The sequence below is a fragment of the Pantherophis guttatus genome, chromosome 1, assembly GCF_059756535.1.
Source record: "Pantherophis guttatus breed Tessera chromosome 1, ASM5975653v1, whole genome shotgun sequence".
NCBI lineage: Eukaryota > Metazoa > Chordata > Lepidosauria > Squamata > Colubridae > Pantherophis > Pantherophis guttatus.
In genome coordinates this window covers 47,520,757-47,542,542 of record NC_142063.1, presented here as the reverse complement: position 1 = coordinate 47,542,542, position 21,786 = coordinate 47,520,757, and the positions used below count along the sequence as shown (strand labels likewise).

The 21,786-nt window shown below is 40.5% G+C and overlaps 1 protein-coding gene across 2 annotated transcripts in view; it reads left to right on the top strand.

Annotated features, from left to right (window-relative positions):
* Nucleotides 1-6,333: 6,333 nt before the first annotated feature.
* The window catches only part of TTC8 (tetratricopeptide repeat domain 8), a 35,011-nt gene continuing 19,558 nt past the window's right edge, over nt 6,334-21,786 (top strand). Inside the window, exons 1-3 of one of the 2 annotated variants that reach the window (XM_034418300.3) lie at nt 6,334-6,574; nt 20,073-20,193; nt 20,878-20,941. In XM_034418300.3, the coding sequence (XP_034274191.1) occupies nt 6,461-6,574; nt 20,073-20,193; nt 20,878-20,941 (299 nt within the window). In that variant the 5' untranslated portion in view covers nt 6,334-6,460. Of the gene's footprint in view, nt 6,575-8,302; nt 8,448-20,072; nt 20,194-20,877; nt 20,942-21,786 lie in introns of those variants that run through there. The other variant, XM_087873070.1, reaches the window with a different exon arrangement.

Below are 21,786 nucleotides of genomic sequence, written 5' to 3'. Positions count from 1 at the left end.
AAAGCATAGAAATGTATTGGAAGAAAAAAGAAGGAATAATGGTGAGAAAGCAGAATTTTTAAATAGTATTTTCTGCTTATCTTCACTCAGGCAACAAAGCTCTAGCTAGCTATGAAATAAAGGAGCTGCAGTTTAGAAGAGAACACAAGAACACTTAACTAATTTAAACCAGCCAGATGAATTACAAGTAGCTCTTTATTTAATATCTGTCACCTAGTGACTTGTTGAAGTTATGATGGACCTCCATTGGAACACAATCTGGATTCTAAGTTCCGATGGTTGGCCACCACCCTTACAGTTATGTGATCACATTTCGGGCTCTCAGCAACCAGCTCACATTTATGGCAGTGTTGTGACTCCGACCCCCAACCCCGTCTTATTGGAGGGAGAAGGCTCCGAAAGTGAAGGAGAGGAGTTGGCCAGGCCTCCCTCTCCAGGATCCTCCTCTCTGGCAATGCCTCAGGTGTCTCCTGAAGGAGAAGAGATTGGCCAGGAGCCAGGTATCGCCGAGCAGTCGCAATTGGACAGTGACGGAGATAAGTCTTGGCTGGATCCACGCCAGCGTCGGAGAGACAAACGCACGCAGCAGAAAAGGAGGCGTGCCAGAGATTAAGCTGAGTCACTGGACCACACCCCACAGGGGATAAAAGGGGGTGTGGTGGCCATTCAGGCTCTGTGACGGACAAAACTAAATAACTAGCGAGTCGCATTGTATCTCTGAAACTACGTTATCTGCCTGCCTTGGATTTAATACGGACTGGACTTGACAATTCTGTGGCTTTGTGTATTTGTTTTGGTTTATCTGACGGAGGAGGAACACCTCCCTCTGTGAGTAAAGTTCTTGGCAAGCAGCTACTGGGTTGCTGCCAATCCTGTTATCGAAGGAATTTATTTTCTGCAAGTTTTATTTAACCCCTGGCTAACTGTTTGTGTGCGTGTGTGAGACGGGGACAGAACAGGCAGTTTGTAGCATCCTGTAGTCAGATGACCATGATTTATTATGTTTTTCCCCAGAAACTGACAATTTTTTGCCTGTTTCTGGCAAAAAAACCATCCTCTGTGGACAATGAATTCACTTAACAACAGCGATATTCACTTAATAACACTACAAGAAAGATTGTAAAATCAGATCAGTCAGTGGTGACCTGCTTAATGACTGGCATGACTCCCAACTATAATTCCAGTCTGAATTGCAGTCATTAAAAACTAGCAAAGGTGAACACAAAATAATCGAATAATGTCTAAGTGTTCTTGAGAATTGTCAGGTCCAAAAAAATCCAAGAGGAAATGTCCCTTTCTTCAAAAAAAGGGAACAAGGATAATCTGGAAGTTACAGACCTGAGGAAAATCCTGAAGCAGATTTTTAAACAGAATGTTTATGAGCACTTCCTGTGCAACAATGTACAAGAGCCAATTAATTTGACCTGCTTTTTCAACAGTTACTAACCTAACAAATCAAAGGAATGCTGTGGACATATTGTATTTGACTTCAGCAAAGAATTCAACAAAGTCTCAGGACATCCACATTAATAAAATGATAAAATACAGACTAGATGCCACTGCTATTACATGGATTCAGTACTGACCGAGTGATGACATCCAGAAAGTACTCCTAAATAGCTCCATTTGAACTTAAGAGAATAGCATGGAGTTTTAAGTTCCTGTCTTGAAAAAGTATCAGTTGTTTGATATTCTTCTTGCTAATGAATAAAGGGGTTGAGGTTTGATTATATTTGCAGATGACCCAAAATAAGAGGAGTGACTATATTATTAATATTATTTATTATTTTAGAAAAGAAGAAAAAAATTGAAAAGATAAGAACAAATTTGAACGACAGGCTGGAATGAATGGGATATATAGTCTTTTATCCAGATGAGGCTCAGAGTCACCTCGAACCATGCAACGGGTATCATATAAATTAAATAAATAAATGGAGAAAATATAAAAGGCACAAGTATAAGATAAAAGAGACCTGGCTTGGCAATACTATATGGGGAATGAGTCTAGATGACATAGCGTATCATAAATTGAATATGTTGCAGCTGCTAAAAAGGCAAATGTCATTTTGAAATGTAGACCCCCAGATCATGATAAGCGATTGGCACCTCTATTTTCCCTTGTCCAGGGCCTAGTTACAATTCTGTATCAAATTCCACGGGCTGCAGTTTAACATCAACAAATCAGAGTTCCAGAGAGAGCTATCAATATAATGAGGGGCCAGGAAATCAAGTCCTGCAAGGAGTGATGAAAGGAACTGGATACACGTTGTTTGATGGGGCATTGCCATTTAGAAGTGAATCAATCAGAGTAGACACCAACTTAACTATCTCAATTGTATAAATGGTTGTGCTGAACTGTAGAATAGCAAACTAAACTGGGCCACCAGAATAACAGTTTCCACAATGTTTCTGGCAACACTTTTTCCCAGTTTACAGAAAAACTGAACTAAAGAGAATGGCTAGACTACTGATAAACTTAGTTTGCATTAAGATTAGCTGATTGAGATACATTGTACACCATGGAACTGCTCTAGGTGGTTAATGGTGCAGTAAACCCAAACTATCAGCACATAAAATCTATCTTGCATTTTGCCTGACAGAATTAATTCTCCATCTGTTTTGCAACTGAGAATCATGAAGATTAACAAGCTTTTTACATATGCATACTTAGCATATGAATATATAAATCTTTTATATGTAAAGTCAGATCCTTGGACTATATAGCCAACTAAGTATATTTTATTTACCAGTAGCTGGCAAAATTCCTAAGTTATTTATTTTATTTATTTGTATATTATACATTTCCAAAGGAGAGATCATCTAGCTACAGTATTTCTGATATAACTACTTTTCATATTTTACATTATGTGTTATTATATTAAAATTATTAATCTATCTGCTATTAGTTGAATAGCAGAGAACCTATGGCATGGTACTCCCCCATTGAGTCCCCAGGCCAACTGGAAGAATTATAATTTTTATAATAGTTATAATTTATAGCATGCTGTTCTGATATTTCATCTTTTTTAAGGTCAAAAAAAAGTATAGCCTGCTAAAATGACTCCAAGGTTTCAGAGATTGAGTGAGTGGGGAAATGTAGGGCTATATCTGGCCTGCAAAAATCTGGAGATAATTGTTCCACCTAATGGTCATCTGAAATTTGGCAGCTCAGGTAAGTGGACAGGTTAAAAAGGAAAGCATGGATATGTATTATGGTGCAAAGCAGCCATTTAAATGCTGCTCATTCTCATACATTTGAAATAATTTTAAAATCTTTGTTTTTTACTTAAAATATGAAGGAACTTCAAAAATAGAATGCGTCCTTTCTCAACAATCTGTAATGAAGTAAAAATCAAGTGGTAATTATAAAAACATTGAACACATACAAAAAAGAAAAATATAACAAATTAACACTTGAACATCACTTTACAAGTCTTTATAATTTAGTAAAGAATTTAGCAGCTGATATAATCATATCAGTTGATATCAGTTGATGGAAACAAAGTAAATTTGATAGCTGTCCAGAATCGTTCCAGTGAATAAGTTCAATTTCACATGATTGTTCAAACCAAATTCAATCTATAATTAGTATAATAATACAGCTGTTAAGGTATTCAGTACAACTTGTGGTCATTAAGGACAAAAACCAGCTTGATACACATAACATACTTTTCTGTTTACCCAAAGAAAAATAACCTTGAATTAAGAGTATCTTACCATTCCAAAAGAGATTGATATACTAAAGTATAATAAACATTAATAAAATATTATATTGACAAAATCCTGTACAATGTTATCAATCTAAGACTGTAAACATCAGCTGAAAGAAGTCCTGGATGGTTTTTCCTTTTCAAAAAAATACTTGCATATGCACCTGTTATTTAACTACTGTATATGCCTACCTATACCTGATAAAAGATAGAAACTATAAGATTCACCATTTATAACAGCAATGGCAAGGGTAAAATGTTCCTGGTTTGTATCGGATCGCCCGATCCGGTAGCGATGGCAACAGATGTTTCAGAGAACTGGTAGCAAAAATCCCTGCGCCCCCCCCCATGCCCAACTGAGCCACGCTATCATCTGAGCCTTTTTTTTTTACTTTTAAAAGCATTTTTTCTACAACCTCTTTGGCCGAAAAAATGCTTTTAAAAGTAAAAAAAAAAAGTCTCTGATGATCGCATGGCTCTTCGGCTGAAGAGGTTGTAGGATAAAAAATGCCTTTAAAAGCCTCTGGCAATCCCAGCTGAGTTGCTTGAATGTCAGAGGCTTTTAAAAGCAATTTTTTCTGCAACCTCTTAAGGTTGTAGAAAAAATGCTTTAAAATTTTTTTTTAAAGTGGGCCACACCCACCCAGTCACATTAACCCATCACCAAGCCACACCCACAGAACCGGTAGTAACAAATTTTACATTTCACTACTGATCAATGGATCCCAATTATCTCTCACCTATGGAAATATAAACATACCTGCATGTATACAGTATTTCCTTCAGAAAGAAAAGAAAAAGAAAGAAAAAAGAAATTTAGTTAGCTATGGGGTGGAGGATTAAATCCAAATCCTGTTTGACAGACTCCTTGAACTCAATTCATTTTGTTTTTTTGAGCAGATCATAGTTAAGGAAATTGCACTTTTCTTTGATGTGTGAAACATCAAAGTTATTGAGTAGGGTTCAGACGGGTTAAGGACAATTTCAGAACAGAACAGAGTAACAGAGTTGGAATGGAATTTGGATGTCTTCTTGTCCAATCCTTGCTCAGGCAGGAAACCCTATACCAGTGATGGTTAACCTTTTATGTCACTGCATGCCTGTCTGTGTGCTGGAAATGGCACATGAAACCATCCTGCAAGGAATGTGTGGCCTTGCTGGCCTTCGTGTGCACGGGAGCGCCAATACCCGGAAAAGCAGTGTTCTGTTGTGCATGCACGAGCCGGCACCAGAACTTTGGGTTTCCAGCACGGACACGCACCTGACAAAAAGCTGGCCATTGCACATGCATGCAACGTAAACCCAGAAGTTCAGGTGCCAGCCTATGCATGCGCAATGGAACGCTGCTCTTCTGGGTTTTGCCACTCCCGCACGCGCGACGGCCAGCTGACCAAGCTATTCTCCACTTTGGGCACTCAGTCCGGAAAAAGTTAGTCATCGCTGCCTTACATATTGGAACACTGCTATCATGTCACTCCTAGTTCTTTTCATTAACCTAGGCATACCCAATTCCAGCAACTGTTCTTTATGTTTTAGTCTCCAATCCCCTAATTGTCTTTATTGCTCTTCTCTGCACTCTTTCTAGTCTCAACATCTTTTTTACATCATGGTGAACAAAACTGGATACAGTATTCCAAATATGGCCTTACCAAGGCATTATAAAGTGGTATTAACACTTCACGTGATCTTGTTTCTATCTTTCCTTTAATGCACCCTAGAACTGTGTTGGTTTTGGCACCTGCAGCACACTGCTGGCTCATATTTAAGTGATCATCCACTAGGACCCCAAGATCCCTCTCAGTTACTACTATTGAGCCAGGTACCACCTATATACTATACCTGTGCATTTGGTTTTTCTTGTCTAAATGTAGAACCTTACTTTTTTCACCATTCATTTTGTTAGAGCCCAATGTTCAAGTCTGTCAAGATCCCTCTGTATCTTAAGCCTATCTTCTGGAGTGTTACCTATTCCTACCAGCTTGGTGTTCCCTCCCGGTTCCCACCCCCCTTTTATCCATAACAATAATAAACCTGAGCCTTAAGCAGAGAAAAATTGTCCCCAGATTTTCCAGAGTTAACTCAATGTTCAGGATTTTGCATAACACACTGAACCACAAATTAACCACACAGTACATTATCGTATCATACACCACACAATAAATTAGTTTCTCAAGTTTGACTTGGGTAAAAATAATGAAATACGTTTATCTTCTGTGACTGATCAAAGATGATTATTAACGGCTATTACGAAATAAAATTATGTTAATTCTATTTCTCCAAGTAATTTCCTCTGCAGTGTTCATGAAGTTCAAATCACGAACCACCAACACATGAAATTTCGTGGTTCTGCAGTCTGCGCGCTATAAAAAAAACCTGCTACTTTAGCATTTTTCATGCCACATAACGAGAGGAAACCAGTCAGAAACCCCTAATGTTCCCGAAAAAGAGACGTGAATCCAGAACGAAGGCAGAGAAATCAGACGTACTCCGCAACCTCGAAAACCTTCAGCAGTCATTGCCAGCATTGAAATGTTTGAGTTTCCCTGCTGGCCCGTTCCCTTCTCCGAGACAGGAGAGAAACACTCTCTGGCCCTTCAGGCAGTTGCTTAGTCGCCCATCCTTCGCCAAGGACCCTGGTTAGCGTTGCTGGGCAAAACAAAGCTGAGACGTCGGGCCTAAGTAGGAGCAGCGGGGAGTGAGGGGGGGGGCGTGGAGTGTTAGCGTGGCGTTATTAGTCGTTTGCCTCGCTTATGGGGCTGGAAATGGACCCGTTGCTCCACGCCTTGAGTTATTTCAGGCGGAGGAAATTCCAACTCTGTTCCGATCTGTGTTCCCAGTTGCTGGAAAAGGAGCCTGGCGATCAGGTAATGAGGAGAGACAAGGGCAGGAGATGGACGATTGGATGTGATGTTTCCGAGTTCAGGAAAAATGTAAAATGGGGCCTTGGGTGGATGTCTTGATTTAGTAACTACTCTCTTTTTTTTGTATATCTTGCAGATCTTTTTGCTTTTCGGCGCGAGCGTTTTGTAAAATCGTGTGATGGTGCCTTTCCTGCATATCACATTCTGTGTGGCGAATTAGTTGGAAAAAGATCATAATCCAGGGTTTCTTAACTCCAGCAGGGCTCATAACTGGAACCCCTACCTCACAAACCGTCAATGCATAATGGAAGAAAAATTCTAGTTTATTTAATTAAAATATATATTTATAGCTTATTATTAGATAATTTTGAGATAGGTTACAATCCAATTAAGAGCTGACATGATTTCAAGTACAGGTGGTTCTCCTTTAACAACCACTCATTCAGCCACCATTTAAACTTGTGATGGCCCAGAATAAGTGGTACTTGATGCCAATCCTTACAATTTCAGCTATTGCAACATCCTGAGGTCACATGGTTGCAATTTGCACCTTTTTTGTGGCTTCCTACAAGCAACCAGGCAGCAGCAGGAGGTTGCAAATGGTGATCATGTGATGTCCTCACTTAACAATGATGCAGGGTTTAACATGCCAGATGTGCTGGCATGTTCATGTGATGTGCTTTATGACTCACTTAGCGACAGGAATGTTGGTCCCAAATACCATCATTAACTGATGCTTAACGGAATTAATAGAATGTGTGGATGGCTTTGGGGAACAAGGGATAAAAATGCAGCCTATCTGATAAGAGGGGGGAGCCTGCAATCAATGGTCAGACAAAAACTTAGCCCCCCCCCCCCATTGATCAGACTCTTAAAAGTGTCAGCAGGAAGTTTGTACCTTTAGAGTTGCAAAACTGATGTAAGCCATCCCAAGTAAACCAGATAGGACACACAACTTAGATGAGCTAAATTTACTTTATTATGGAGCTAAATTAACAGAACCTTGCATGTCTGAAGTTACAAACATACCATAGTTTCATGGCCTAGAAACCAGGAGCCTGTGAGTTCTAGTTCTGTGTTAGGCATGAAAGCTAGCTGGGTGACTTTGGGTCAGTCACTCTCTCAGCCCAACCCACCTCACAAGGTTGCTGTGGGAAAAATAGTAGGAAGGAGTATTAGTATGTTTGCCACCTTGAGTTATTTGTAAAGTAATAAAGATGGGATGAAAATCTAATAAATAAAGGTAGCATGTAAGGCAGATGCAAAGTCTTGCCCTACCTATTGTATCACAAGAAGTTTGTTTGGTCCAGAGGCCTTTATTAAGACTGTCAGATCTAAGCTGCAAAAATCCAGATGATCATAGATAGGAGCAGAACATTACAGAAAACTCTTATCTGGCCTCTATGCAATGGTGATAAACTGGTTTATTTAACCATAGTTTTAATAACTATAGTAGTCTGATAAAAACAATGTTTTTAAAAATATACAAATTGCAGTTGCTTTATACTATCTGTTTTATACTATTTATACTATCTGTGTCAAAACCAAACCAACCATATTGTACCTGAGCTTGATGTGTAAAATCTGCAAATATGTAACTATCTCTCATGATTTAATTAAAACTAAAATGTTATATGGGATAACATCTTCAACTACTTGCGCATCTATAGCAAACATTGATAAAGCCAAAGTAAGAACATGTTTATGATTAAGTTGTCATTTTCCACCTAGAGAAGCTCATACGTTTGCTTAACTGAAATGCAGAACATATTAAAAAGAGCCCAAGGCCAACAGCATAACCAGATCTTGATGGCCTTTCAAAAAAATCAAAAGGGACGTGGCCAATCTAATTTCAGGAGTAAGGATGTTCCATAAGGTGGGTGCCACAACAGAAAAGGTACTTCTCCTGGTGCTCACCTATGTAAGTCTCTAGCTGATGGCACTGGCAGCATGCCTTCTCTGTGAGATTGAACTAGGCCGTTGTAACAAGGGGAAGGCAGTTCCTTAGAACTCTATTTAAAAGTATTCTGTTGAAAAGACTAAAAGTTATTTGTTGCAGAAACTGGTTCAGCACTATAATTCTTTTAGATATATAAGTGACATATCCATACTACAGAATTGGAACATATCTTACAAGATCTTCAGAGCATTAAGTTTTGAAATATAAACATAAGCACAAGGTATATATTCTGATGATTGGTTATGAATGGGTGGTGCCTAGTGCCAAGCATTGTACTATGAATTTGGAAAGAAAGTGAGATCAAGCTGTCTTTCCTAAAGTAATCGTCTTCCTTTTTTAAGCCAGCAAGTTGTCTAAATCAAAGCTGCCCTCATATACAAAACCTTTAGCATGCCTTAGTATATTTTCAGTAGCTATTCCTGTCCTGTACAAAATAAGATTCTGCACTTTTGATAAAGCAATGTTAAATCTATGACTCTCATTGTGTTATATCACCCTGTCTATATGTATAGAATGCATAGTTATGTTCCTCCTTTTTAGGAAATTGCTTAAAAAAGGGCATTCTAATTTTCTAAATGTACTATTTTAATGTAGACTTGCTTTTTGTCTTTCTAGTACAATTTTGTTTTTTGTTTTTTGTTTGTTTTTTTGTATTTAATATACATTCTTAAAGATAGATAGATAGATAGATAGATAGATAGATAGATAGATAGATAGATAGATTTATTTTCAAGGGAAACAAAGTCATAAGGGATTTCCAGTCACTGATAAATATAGTTGTTGATCTTTTTCTAATCAATTTTGACATCTCTGCTAAATTCTCTCACCTTTACCAATCATTTCTCTGTTGTGGGTATTTAAGAATCTTCCTATTTTTTCAGCAGTTAATAGTCTGACAGGTTTTTTGGGGTTCTTTCTTCATTCTCTTTCTTTACACCCTTAATCCATTTTGTCTTTCCATAGTTTTAATGACATAGTCCTATTATATTTATCTTATTTTGTAAATTCCATTTTTTCCCTTTGATATCAGACAATCAACACAGGCCTGGTCTGTTTATTTTATTCCAAATAATACCAAAAGCACTTTTGCCAAATTCTTTATCTTTCTTTCACATTAATACTGTCCCCTTTATCCATTTATAATCAACATTTTGCTTTTGTTGTTTTTTTAAAAATTAAGGCATCGTTTTCCTCTTTGTTTTTCTTTCTGTAATTCAGAAAGAAGGCTGACTCACCAAAAAGCAGCTATATGAATCCATTCTTAACCATGATAATGGTGAAGTCTGCATTGTGACTTGAATTAAATGTGCTTCTGATACTTACTAGAGAGCAGGATTCAGGAAATTTAGTAGGATTTCCTTTTAAGTAAACATACTTTATTTAAAATTAATTTTTGTGAAAGGGTCTAAATCAGCTATTACTGCCAGAAATAATCTTTCATTAACCTTATTAAACTCATTGTAGCTTCTTTGTTTATAACTGTAGCATGACCTAAAAGGAACATGTTTCTGTCCTACTGTCTTGGTTGATCATCCTGATTGCTTGCCTAATCTGATTATTGTTCTTTATGTTCCATATGTCAATTTAAAGACCAGGAAACAGTACTTATTTATAGTACTGAAGTACACAAAGATAATTAGGTGAACAGTTTATGCTGAATTGCATAATTTTATGATTTTCTTTGCAAATGTACACATTTTGGTTTTCAGATTTTGATTTTAAAGAAAGTTTCTTAGCTCATCCGAATATTTCATTGCTGATTTTATTTTCATGCCTTTTGAAGACAACATGAGTAATAATAACGTACAATGAAAAGATGGAGAGGCATTACGAGACCCTCACTTGACACACACCCCATCTGACCCATCACAAGACCTACTGACCACACAAAGCCCTTATAAACAGAAGCACACTGACACTGACATCCCCTAAACTCTGCTGAAGATGTAACTAACCTGGTAACGAAACGTTTGGAAACCAACCCACAAGATTGGAGAACGAATCTTCATCCTTATAAAAGACAGTTAAATGCTTTACTATTTAACAAATGGTTAAATATATTTTCCCAGCATTTTATTCCCTTATCAGAACTGATAAAATTCTTTAGATTACTGCAATGCTCTCTTGCATGAGTCTGCCCTTGAATTGCACCTGAAAACTTCAATTAGTACAGAACATGGCAGCAGTTACGGGTGTCCCTAGGTTTGCCCATGTAACACTCTGCTGTGTGAGCTGTATTGGCTCCTAGTTTCTTTCCAGTTGTAACTTAAGGTAAATATCACATTAATATTAAATATCACATATGGCCAAGTATATGACCTTTCCCTTAGGATATCTATCCATTCAGATAGGGTGGCCGTGTTTCTAGTCCCTTCTCTCAAATATTCTCTTAAATATTGCCATTTTGTGGGTGCTAGGAAGTGAGCCTTCTTTTATGGCTGCCCTGTGGAACACTTCCACCTGAAGTGTTGGCAGGTTTCTACCTCCCCAGCCTTCCATAAGGCACCGAAGATTTGGCTTTTCCAACAAGGAATAACATGAGGTGACTGTATATTGGAAACTTGGCTTTGGCACCAGTTTTTTTTTAATGTGTTTGGTTTTTATAATTTTAATATGGTTTTTATGTTGTTTTAATTTTTGATTTGGAGCCCCCCAAAGTTTGTTATAAGATAGACAGCTATATAAATGTTTTAAATAATTAAATATATAAGCCAGTGAGAGATTTGGAGTGGAGGTCACCATAGGTTACAGAGCACTTCATGCAAATAGAAAGATTCATTTAATACTTCTTTGTTCCTCCAGACAGACTAGTATTTTAAGAAAAGTTACATAGTAGTTTATACATTTTCTAATAAATTTTGGAAAAATATATGACACTAAGCACTTCATTTATTATATTTTATTGATTTAATATAAATATGTTTAAAATCATTTACTTAGACTTAAAACTTTAATGTCACTTTGAATGTACATTAATCGGCATACATTAAAATGAAATTTCGTTGCGTATAGCTCTCAAAGGGTCACCATTTCCAATATACACTGCATAAACATGACAAAATAAATAGAAAATTATACATCTATCCACATTTGACACTACTTTGTGTTTTATTCAATAAACCATTTTCTAGGAAAACTGGATTAATATGTATGAGCCCTAACTATATATATATATATAATTTCTAAATCAGTCATTGTTACTTACTCAGTGACTGAGTTTATATATAAAACTAAATTAGGACATTTGGTTAAACAAAAATTATGGCAAAGTTTGCACATAATAATAAATAAATCACATTATGGTTTACGACTGAGAAATAACAGGCATATATTATCAAGCTGCCTCTTCATCAAGAGAAAGGAAGGCCTCTTCATTTTTCGTTTATATTAAATATACTTTTGTTTTAAATATACTTTTGTTTTCCTCCTCGCTGCTCAGACACTCCTTAACATGGGTACTGCTCACTCCTATTTGCATGGCTGGGTGTCAATCAAACTCTGGAGCTGGATACGCCCTGCTTCCTGCTTCCTTCCTCAGTCTTTTCACTCAGCCATTTGCAAAGAGCATTAGGGTGTCTATCCTCTGTACTTTATTAATTTTTTAACCTTAAGTTTGTGTTATTTTATTTTATTTTTTTACTTTATTTTTGTTTGTTAGTCCTGTACTTTGCCTGCCTTTAATTAGAGAGGCTTGCAGGTTCGTAACGGCGGTTCGGGGCTCCGGCCGCCGTTAGCGGCTTGGCTTGGCTGGCGGTTTATTCGATCTCCTTTTTCCCGCCATTTGCCGCTACCTAAATTGCCGAGGGACTGCGGAGGTTTTCGTCGCGAATAGATCCTCTCGGCTGGAGTCCCTGCCGGCTGGCAAACTCCCTTTTCTGATTTCTTCTGTTTTGAGCCGAATTGAGAGCAGCTTCGGTCCAGCCGTAGGCGCTTTGTTTCGCCTGGCTTGCGACTCGTTTGTGGATGCCATCGCGGGACGCCATTTTGTGAGCTGTTGGATGCCAGCTGCCTTATTGCCACCACGACCTGGGCTTTGGTTTCCAGGGTCGTTGGTTTGTTGGCAGGTGTGGACGCTGTCCAGATTATACCTGCATCTACCACACGTCTGGAGAGGAAATGCCTGGAGCTGTTCAGGGAAGTACTTGCTTTGCCTTATTAATTAAAAAACAAAACAAAACTGTAAACATCCCTAATTAATTTCTCTGGTCTAATTCCTTATTGGAGGAAGATTTTTCCCTGCCTATTAATTGTGGCCTTTTCATAAAAAAAAAAAAAAGAAAAAGAAAAATATATATATTAATTATCATAATTTTAATTATTGAAATTCATTCATTGTCTTTTGATTATTAATAATTATTGGATTTTGTGAACGGGTTGGTATTATGGATAATATGGAGGCAGTTGCCCTTTCCTCTGACCTGGACAACAGTCCTTCTCCTTCTCCAGCACCCTCCCCTAAACAGGTCAAGGGGAAGAAGGCTAAATCTTCTAGGCCTGCTAGATCCACCAGGTCTTCTAAGTCTGATAAAGATGCCCAGCGTAGGCACAATGCCCTAGAAAAACAATTTGCCAAGGCAAAACAACAGATGGAGCCAGTGGCTGAAAATGTAGGCCAGGAAGAGTCTTGTAACCCAGGACCCTCCTTTGATGAAGGTCTCATATCTGGTGATTTGTGTGTGGATTGTCCTTCCACCTCTCAGGGGCTACCCTCCTTTCAGGCTAACCAATCTGGTGTCAGGGCTAGGTCTAGGTCCTCTAGTGTTGCTAGCCAATTGTCTCAGGCTTCTCGGCCTGCTCCTGAAGCCACGTTCACCCCCACTGCAGCTGGTCTCCGCCCTGAAGCGGGCCCTGCCTTTGTTCAGCCTGTGGATTTTCAATCATTTTTCACTCAGGCAATGTCCCATATTTTCCAAGTGGGGTTACAGCAGACCACTGGTGCCTTTCCAACTCCAGTTTGTGTTCCTGCCGCTTCATGTCATATACAGCCTCCTTGTGGACAACAGCAGTCTGTTTCTTATGGCCTCGGGCCTGATCCTGCCCGGGAGGATGATGTCCTGGAGGACTTTGAGATGTCTGATGATGAGGAGGAGGTCCAGGACAAGCCAGCCTTTCCTGGGTTGTTTAAGCCTTCTTTGTTTCGTTCTCTGCTACGCAAAGTGAAAGCTGCCACTAATATGGACAACAACACAAATCTGGCCTCTGCCTCTGTCCCTCCTGGCCCAAACAGCAATTTGTTTAATCTGCCTCAACCTGATGATGACTTTGTGCTGTGTCCTGACCTTTTCTGCCAGGTCATTCAAAAGCCATGGGACCACCCCGCTTCGCTTTCTGGCCCAAATTCATTCGATCGAAAGCTCTATGCTTCGGCTCCTGTGCTGGATGACCTCCTGCAGTTGCCTACGATTGATGAACCGGTGGCTAGTCTCACGTCTTCATCCATTCTGGTAGGTGAAGCAGGGGATGGCCTCAAGTTTGAGGATAAGCGGGCTGAGATGGCTTTTCGTAAGACACACCAGGCAACAGCATGGGCCATCCGTGCCTCCACTTCTTCTTCCTTTTTCAACCGGGCATCGCTGGTGTGGTTGCGTCAACTAAGGGAAAGGCTTCCACCAGAGGACGCGCGTTTGCAGCAAGATCTGGCTAAACTGATAGCGGCTGAATATTCAGCTGACGTGTCCCTGGACGCCGTAAAATTTGCATCTCGTGCTCTGGCCTCAACGGTCTCCTCACGACGTCTTTTGTGGCTCCGTAACTGGAGAGCTGATGCCAAGTCCAAGTGGCGTCTGACTGCGGCTCCATACAAAGGACCGGCCTTGTTTGGTTCCTCCCTGGATCCCGTTCTGGTCGAGAACCGGGATAAAAAGAAGGTTCTGCCCACCTCCTTTCAATGCCAGGATAGGCGCTACGTGCCTTATAACCGGCAGCCCTTTCGTCAGGAGCAAGGCGCTGGGAGCGCCTCTTATTACAGACCATCTCAGTTCCAGTACCAGCCAGCTTCCGATCGGGCGGCCTTTCGAGACCGTGGTCGCCGACAAGCCAACACCAGACGTCCTTTCAGGTCTTCTTCTTCTGCACGCTACGCCAGAAGGGGCAAGTGACTCACCGTCCCGGGTTCCAATCGGTGGGAAACTCCAGGCCTTTTCCCACCTGTGGCCGCTTACCACCTCAGATGCCTGGATTGTCCAAACTGTCACCAACGGTTTAAGCTTGGAATTCACTTCCATTCCTCGGGACTCTTACATTCATCGTCCTTGGCCGCCCCAACCGGAAAAACGACTTTTGCTATCTCTCGAGATTCAACATCTGTTACAGATACAAGCTATAGAACAGGTTCCTGTAAATCAGCTCCAAACCGGCTTCTACTCAACGCTGTTCCTGGTACCAAAGAGCTCGGGCGAATGGAGAGGCATTTTGAATCTATGACGTCTCAATCAACACATCTTATACCGTCGGTTCAAAATGCATTCCCTCAAGTCTTTGCTCGGCTGCATCCGACGGGGAGATCTGATGCAATCTGTAGATCTAAAGGAGGCGTACCTGCACGTCCCCATCCACCAGTCGCACAGGAAGTACCTCAGGTTTGCGTTTGGAAATCACCATTTTCAGTATCGGGCAATGCCGTTTGGCCTTTCGTCCGCCCCGAGGACTTTTACAAAGTTGTTGGCAGCAGTTGCGGCGTCGCTCAGGGAGGTGCCCGTTCGTCTGGCATGCTACCTCGACGACATTTTGATCCTGTCATCATCAACCGCATTGGCAATTCGAGACCAGGAGTTGGTGGTTCAGACCCTTCAAGACCACGGGTTCACTTTGAACTTCAACAAAAGTCATCTCTCCCCCACGACTCGTATTCTGCATCTCGGAGCAACGATAGATTCGAGTCGGTGCGTTGTCCTCCTGTCTCCCGACAGAAGAGCCAGCATTCAACAACTGGTATCTCACATATTACTGAACCGGACCGTCCCTCTTCTGACACTTTCCCAGCTTCTGGGGAAACTAATATCGTGCATAGACATTGTACCTTGGGCACGTTTCCATCTGCGTCGCCTTCAATGGTTCCTGCTACCTTTCCAGAAACAGGGTCGGGCGGAATCTCTCTTCAAAGTGTCTGTTCCGGCTCCGGTTCGGCTTTCCCTACGATGGTGGTTGTCTCCGGCTCTCAGCAGGGGCTCCCCCTTCCTAGAACCGACAAGGCTGGTTCTAACCACAGACGCGAGTCTGCGAGGATGGGGGGCACATCTCAACTCCCAGCTAGCCCAAGGAGTCTGGTCGTCAACAGAAAAACTGCACAATATAAATTGGCTAGAGCTCAGAGCGGTCAGGTTCGCTCTTCTACACTTCAAACATCGTGTGTATCGCCAAGACCTGTTGATTCTAACAGACAATGTGGCCACCAAGACCCACATCAACAAGCAAGGGGGGACCCGCTCTTGGACTCTGATGCAGGAGGCGGAGAGACTTCTGTCGTGGGCGGAGCTTCATCTCCTATCAATCAGGGCCGAACATATCTCCGGGGCTGTGAATCGGGAAGCAGATTGGCTCAGCAGGGATCAGATAGATCACGCCGAGTGGCGTCTGGACCCCGGACTGTTCCAGGACCTGGCGACGAGGTTTGGCCTGCCGGTGGTAGACCTGTTTGTGACAGCCCTCAACACCCTATTGCCGAGGTTCTTTTCCCGTTACCCGTCACCAGCGGCGGAGGGCCTGGATGCTCTTCGGAGTCCATGGCCCCGGGGGCTCCTTTATGCCTTTCCTCCACTACCTGTCATCTCCAAAGTGATCCGAAAAGTAATTCAGGAACGGGCGAATCTACTGCTAGTGGCGCCGTATTGGCCTCGTCGAGAGTGGTTCGCCGACCTCAGGAACCTGTCAATCGAACCACCGTGGAGGCTTCCACCTGACAAGGTCGTCCTGACTCAAGGGGCCGTACGCCACCCGGAACCAGAATGGCTCCGATTAGCCGTGTGGCATTTGAGCGCATAAAGCTGTTCAAGGACCATTTATCGGAAGATGTCATTTCCATCATTCAGGCCGCTAGACGGCCCTCGACAGTTCACATTTATGACGCTTCCTGGACTGCATTTGCGAACTGGTGTAGTTCACATCACGTTGACCCCACGACGGCAACTGTTCCGGACATTCTACGCTTCTTACATGGGGGGTTTTCTAAAGGACTAGCCCCTGCTACCCTTCGTCGTCAGGTGGCAGCTCTGGCCACTGTCCTGTCTGGAGATAACCGTGTTCCCTTGTCTCAGGATCCCAGAATCCGTTCCTTTCTACAGGGAGTCACCAATCTGCGGCCCCCGCCGATTCATCGCTATCCTACATGGGACCTTACATTAGTGTTACAGGCCTTGACTGCCCCACCGTTTGAACCTCTTTCTTCAATCAGCCTGCGCTATTTGTCTTTAAAGATGGCATTTTTGTTGGCAATTACTTCGGCTCGCAGAGTATCCGAAATTGCGGCCTTGTCTATGAGGAGTGATCTCTGTATCTTCTATCCTGACCGGGTGGTCCTGCGACTTGACCCAGCCTTTATTCCTAAAGTGAACACACGTTTTCATCGGGCCCAAGAAATTATCTTGCCAAATTTCTGTCCAGATCCTCGCCACCCTTCTGAAAGGCGCTGGCATACCTTAGATGTGCGGAGGGCATTAAGACGATATCTTAAGAGGACTGCCCCCTTCCGCAGGACTGAGGCGTTATTGGTGTCTTTTCTTCCCTCTTCCTTGGGTCAGAAGGTATCCTCGCCTACAGTAGGCCGGTGGCTTAAAGCCTGTATCGCTAAGGCATATGAGTTGCGGGAGGCTCCTGTCCCGGGGGGGATCCTTCCCCATTCTACCCGTAGCGCCGCCACCTCCGCGGCTTGGGCTACCCAGGCATCGGTAGATGATATTTGCCGGGCGGCCACCTGGTCTTCCCTTTCTTCCTTTGTAAGTCACTATTGGTTAGATAGGTTTGCCTCTGCTGATGCTGCCTTTGGCAGGAGAGTTTTGCAGTCTGTAATTTCTCCCCAAGGCCAGCCTTCGGCTTAACTCCCTCCCTCTCTTCTTGAACTTGGGTATGTCCCATGTTAAGGAGTGTCTGAGCAGCGAGGAGGAAAATGGTCGTTGCTTACCTGAACGACCCTTTTATCCTCGCTGTGAAGACACTCCGTCCCTCCCTTTTTTGCCGACGGGTCTGGCCTTGGTGGAAGTCTCTTCTTGTTCTCCCTCTGTAGCTGTTCTGTTCCTGTCCTGCGATCTGGGGATTCTTCTGCGTGTTCGTCCTGATGCCTTAGGCCAACGTGTCTTCGTGAAAAGACTGAGGAAGGAAGCAGGAAGCAGGGCGTATCCAGCTCCAGAGAGTTTGATTGACACCCAGCCATGCAAATAGGAGTGAGCAGTACCCATGTTAAGGAGTGTCTTCACAGCGAGGATAAAAGGGTCGTTCAGGTAAGCAACGAGCATTTTAAAAGGATCCTGTATGATTCCCATTTCACCATTTTAGTGTTAGATATGTTCTCTGCCTTGAGTTATTTATAAAAATAAAGGTGGGATAAAAATTGTAAAAAGCATTATATGGGAACAAGGTTTTCGGCTGTCATTACAATGTACACTGAGAGCATGTGCACCAAAGACAAATTCCTTGTGTGTCCAATCACACTTGGCCAATAAAGAATTCTATTCTTTTAAGGTTATAATATTTATTGGGACTATCTATTCAAATCTTCTCAACCTTTTGGACATATTTAAATGATTTCATATACTTAGAATTGTATTTCAAAATAAATATCATATAGGCTCAGCTTAAGTTTATTTTGATATAAAAATTGTATTTTAAGAAGTGAATGAATCAGTACAATAAAGCAGGCCTGTAATATATGCTCTTCTCCAACCAAGTCCTTTATTAAATTTGTTATTTGTGCTTAAAGCAGATAAACCTCCACCCTGCCATCAGGATAAATTAATGCACAAGATCAGCAAATTATTCCTAGATTGATGTGTTGTTTCTGAAGATATCTGGAAAGAATGGGGGAGGAGGCAATTTGGAATCTTAGTTGGCTTCATTACTTTATGATCTGGCTGCTGAGCAAAAGCTTTCTAGGAGTGATCACATGATACCGCATGAAGCAGCAGCATGTAACATAAAGGATTTGTATGGAGTTCTAAAATGCATACATTTATTTATTTATTCAATTTCTATGCCCATCCATCTCAGTAAACGACTCCTGGTGGCTTACAATTCAAAAAATATATGACAGTTAGATATATTAAAAACATTAAAAACAATAAAAACAGTAAGACCAATAACTCTAAAAACATCCAAATTAAATATACATAAGAGCAAGATGTTTGGCCACTTAGCAATATAGCCAGGAAATGGGGCCCTTGATGCATTCAGCACCTGAGGGTTGGGAACACAGGTAGTTCATTTAGTGACTATTCAAAGTTAAAATGACACTGAAAAAAGTGACTTACGGCTATTTTTCACACTTATGACCATTGCAGCATCCCCATGATCATGTGATTTACATTCGGATGCTTGACAACCAACTCACATTTATGACAGTTGCAGTGTCCTGGGGTCATGTGATCACATTTTGCAACCTTCTGACAAGCAAAGTCAATGGGGAAACCAGATTCATTTAACAACCATGTTACTAATTTAACAACTGCAGTGATTCACTTAACAAATGTGGCAAGAAAAGTCATAAAATGGGGCAAAACTCACTTAATAAATTTCTCACTTAACAACATAAATTTTGGGCTCAATTGTGGTCATAAGTGGAGGAATACTTGTATACCCAGGTTTTTAGGGCCTTGCGAAAGGCTAACAGAGTTGAGGCCATACTGATCTCTGGAGGGAGAATGTTCTGTAGAGCAGGGGCCACTGCAGAAAAAGCTTACCTTCTGATCCCCACCAGCCAACATTTTTGGCTCACAAGATCTGCAGCATGCCCATTCTGCTCAGCTTGGTTGGATGGCTAGAGACTCTTGAAAAAAGGTGGTCTCTCATCCTGGTGGGCTTTAAAGGTAACCACCAGCACCTAGAATTGCACCTGGTAGTACCTGTGCCTTGTATCCGGCATCATTTACCTTCTGCTCAGCTACATAAATCCTTTTATTTCCCTATCTATGTAATTAAATGTTCAGTAGTATCACCTACTGATTCTGCCTAATTTGAAATGGAACACTTTCTATTGCTTATAGGTGAGGAAAGGAAATAGAGGAAGTAAAGTACATGATAAAAACATCTCTCCCTTCTAATGTAATACTGGGAACGACTGAGCATTTGTGAATGCATTCTCTGCATTCTTCTTGAGGTCCTTCTCACATATTTCTCTAGTAGCTCTGAGATGTTTTCTACGTAATACTTGCATTGAAGACTATAATGCAGCCAAGATCTCATTATCCCAAAGCCCATTTGCCTTTTTTATTTTCCCACAAGTGTCAAATAATCTACTGCTGGCCTATTGTGTTCTATTTGATTTTTAAAACATTGAATGTATTTTGTAGAAATTTTCGTTTACTGGGCTTTGTTTCCTCCTCGTCTCTATTTTAGGCTGCTTGGTGTTTAAAAATGCGAGCGTTAACTGAAATGGTTTATGTGGATGAAATTGAAGTGGATCAGGAAGGCATAGCTGAAATGATGCTCGATGAAAATGCAATTGCACAAGTTGCACGTAAGCTGCATTTATATCTGCTCCAAAATATATTGCAAGAAGCAACTTATGATTCCCTAATATTTCAACATTCCTTTTCAGTGATTAATTTCTTTTTTCCCTAAAGCTGTTCTATGGAATGAGTGACTGCTATCAGTTAAACTATTATCTTTTTTTTCTTTTCTTTAAAATTATTATCTTCTGTTTTGATAAAGTAATACATTTTTATTGCAGTTTTAGAATTCAAGCTTTCATTTGGTGTTAAAATGTTCATATGCCTATAAAATATCAGTAAATAATCTTCATGTACATTTGTATTTGATCAATACTGCAACAAGCTAAGAAATTGATTTTCAAGAAAAATCCCCAGTGCATTAATTAAAATCTCCAGTTTTAATTACTTTATTATGAATGTAATTTAAGCGCTTCGCAGGTAGCATTTTGTTTGCATAAGAGAATTATCTTCTCTTTACAGTTTTGACTGATTCTGAGTCCAATTATGATGGTGTGATTAAATGAAGCAGTGCATTTTTTTAAACAAACAAATAATAGCATTCATCTGTGCTTTGCATCTTCTCTCTTTGGGTTTTATTTTTAAAAAACCTGGGAGAGGGAACCAAAAGATAAATGGCAAAAGAAACATATATAGGAAAATATCTATAAACGTCCTGATTTTGTTTGTTTGTTTTTTTGTTTGTTTGATAGGACCTGGTACTTCACTTAAAATACCTGGAACTGGTCATGGTGCTGGGCCTAGCAAGGCTATCAGGTACTGTACTCAGTTTCTTAAGAGTGGTTAACTGATTTGGTTATTTTTTTCCTTGTACTTAAGTGATAATCATCACATAGAATTATAACAGAGAGAAATAGATGTATTTTATTTCTTATGTTTTGAGACTAGCTGATTTGAGCTTTTTGTAATTGTCATCCAGGTGTCAGCTACTATTAAATTCTTTTCATTTGAACTGGTCAAGATAAACTTTAAGGGCTAGTGTTTTTTTTTTCTTTTTCCCTCTATAGCCCTTTTCATTTTGCCCTGTGGCTTACGCCTGAGAACTGACAGGAGTTACCTAATTATTTATATTTTTAAGCTACTTTAGAAGTCTTCTTGCCAAAGAATGGAATTAAAAAATTTTAAAAATTAGTCTCTGTAAATATATTTTATAGGAATCATAGCAATTCTTTAGAGTTCCTTTGTGATAGTTCCTATGTATTCAGAATGCCTGTCAAGTTATAGTCATGGACTAAACTTTGGGTCAAGAAATTACACAGCTGTAATTTGTTAAATATACATATAAAATACATTGTTAATTTTTTTACCACTACTACCTCAAACTTACAAGTGTGATATCTAGTTTGAAATCAGTTTTCCATACTACATTCTATGAAATACCATCAGAGATTTAATAAAGTTCTGTGAAAAAAAACATCATTGATTGCTTTTTGTATTATAAATGGACAACTAGCTGAAGGAGAGCTTCAGTCTATTAATATTTTTCTTTAATGTGTTTTTCTTGCCCTAATAGGATGCAAACTTAAAATGATTTTTGTTCTCTTTAGTGGGACAGAAAATGCTAGGATATTTTTCTGTCTCATTATGGATGATAAATCCAC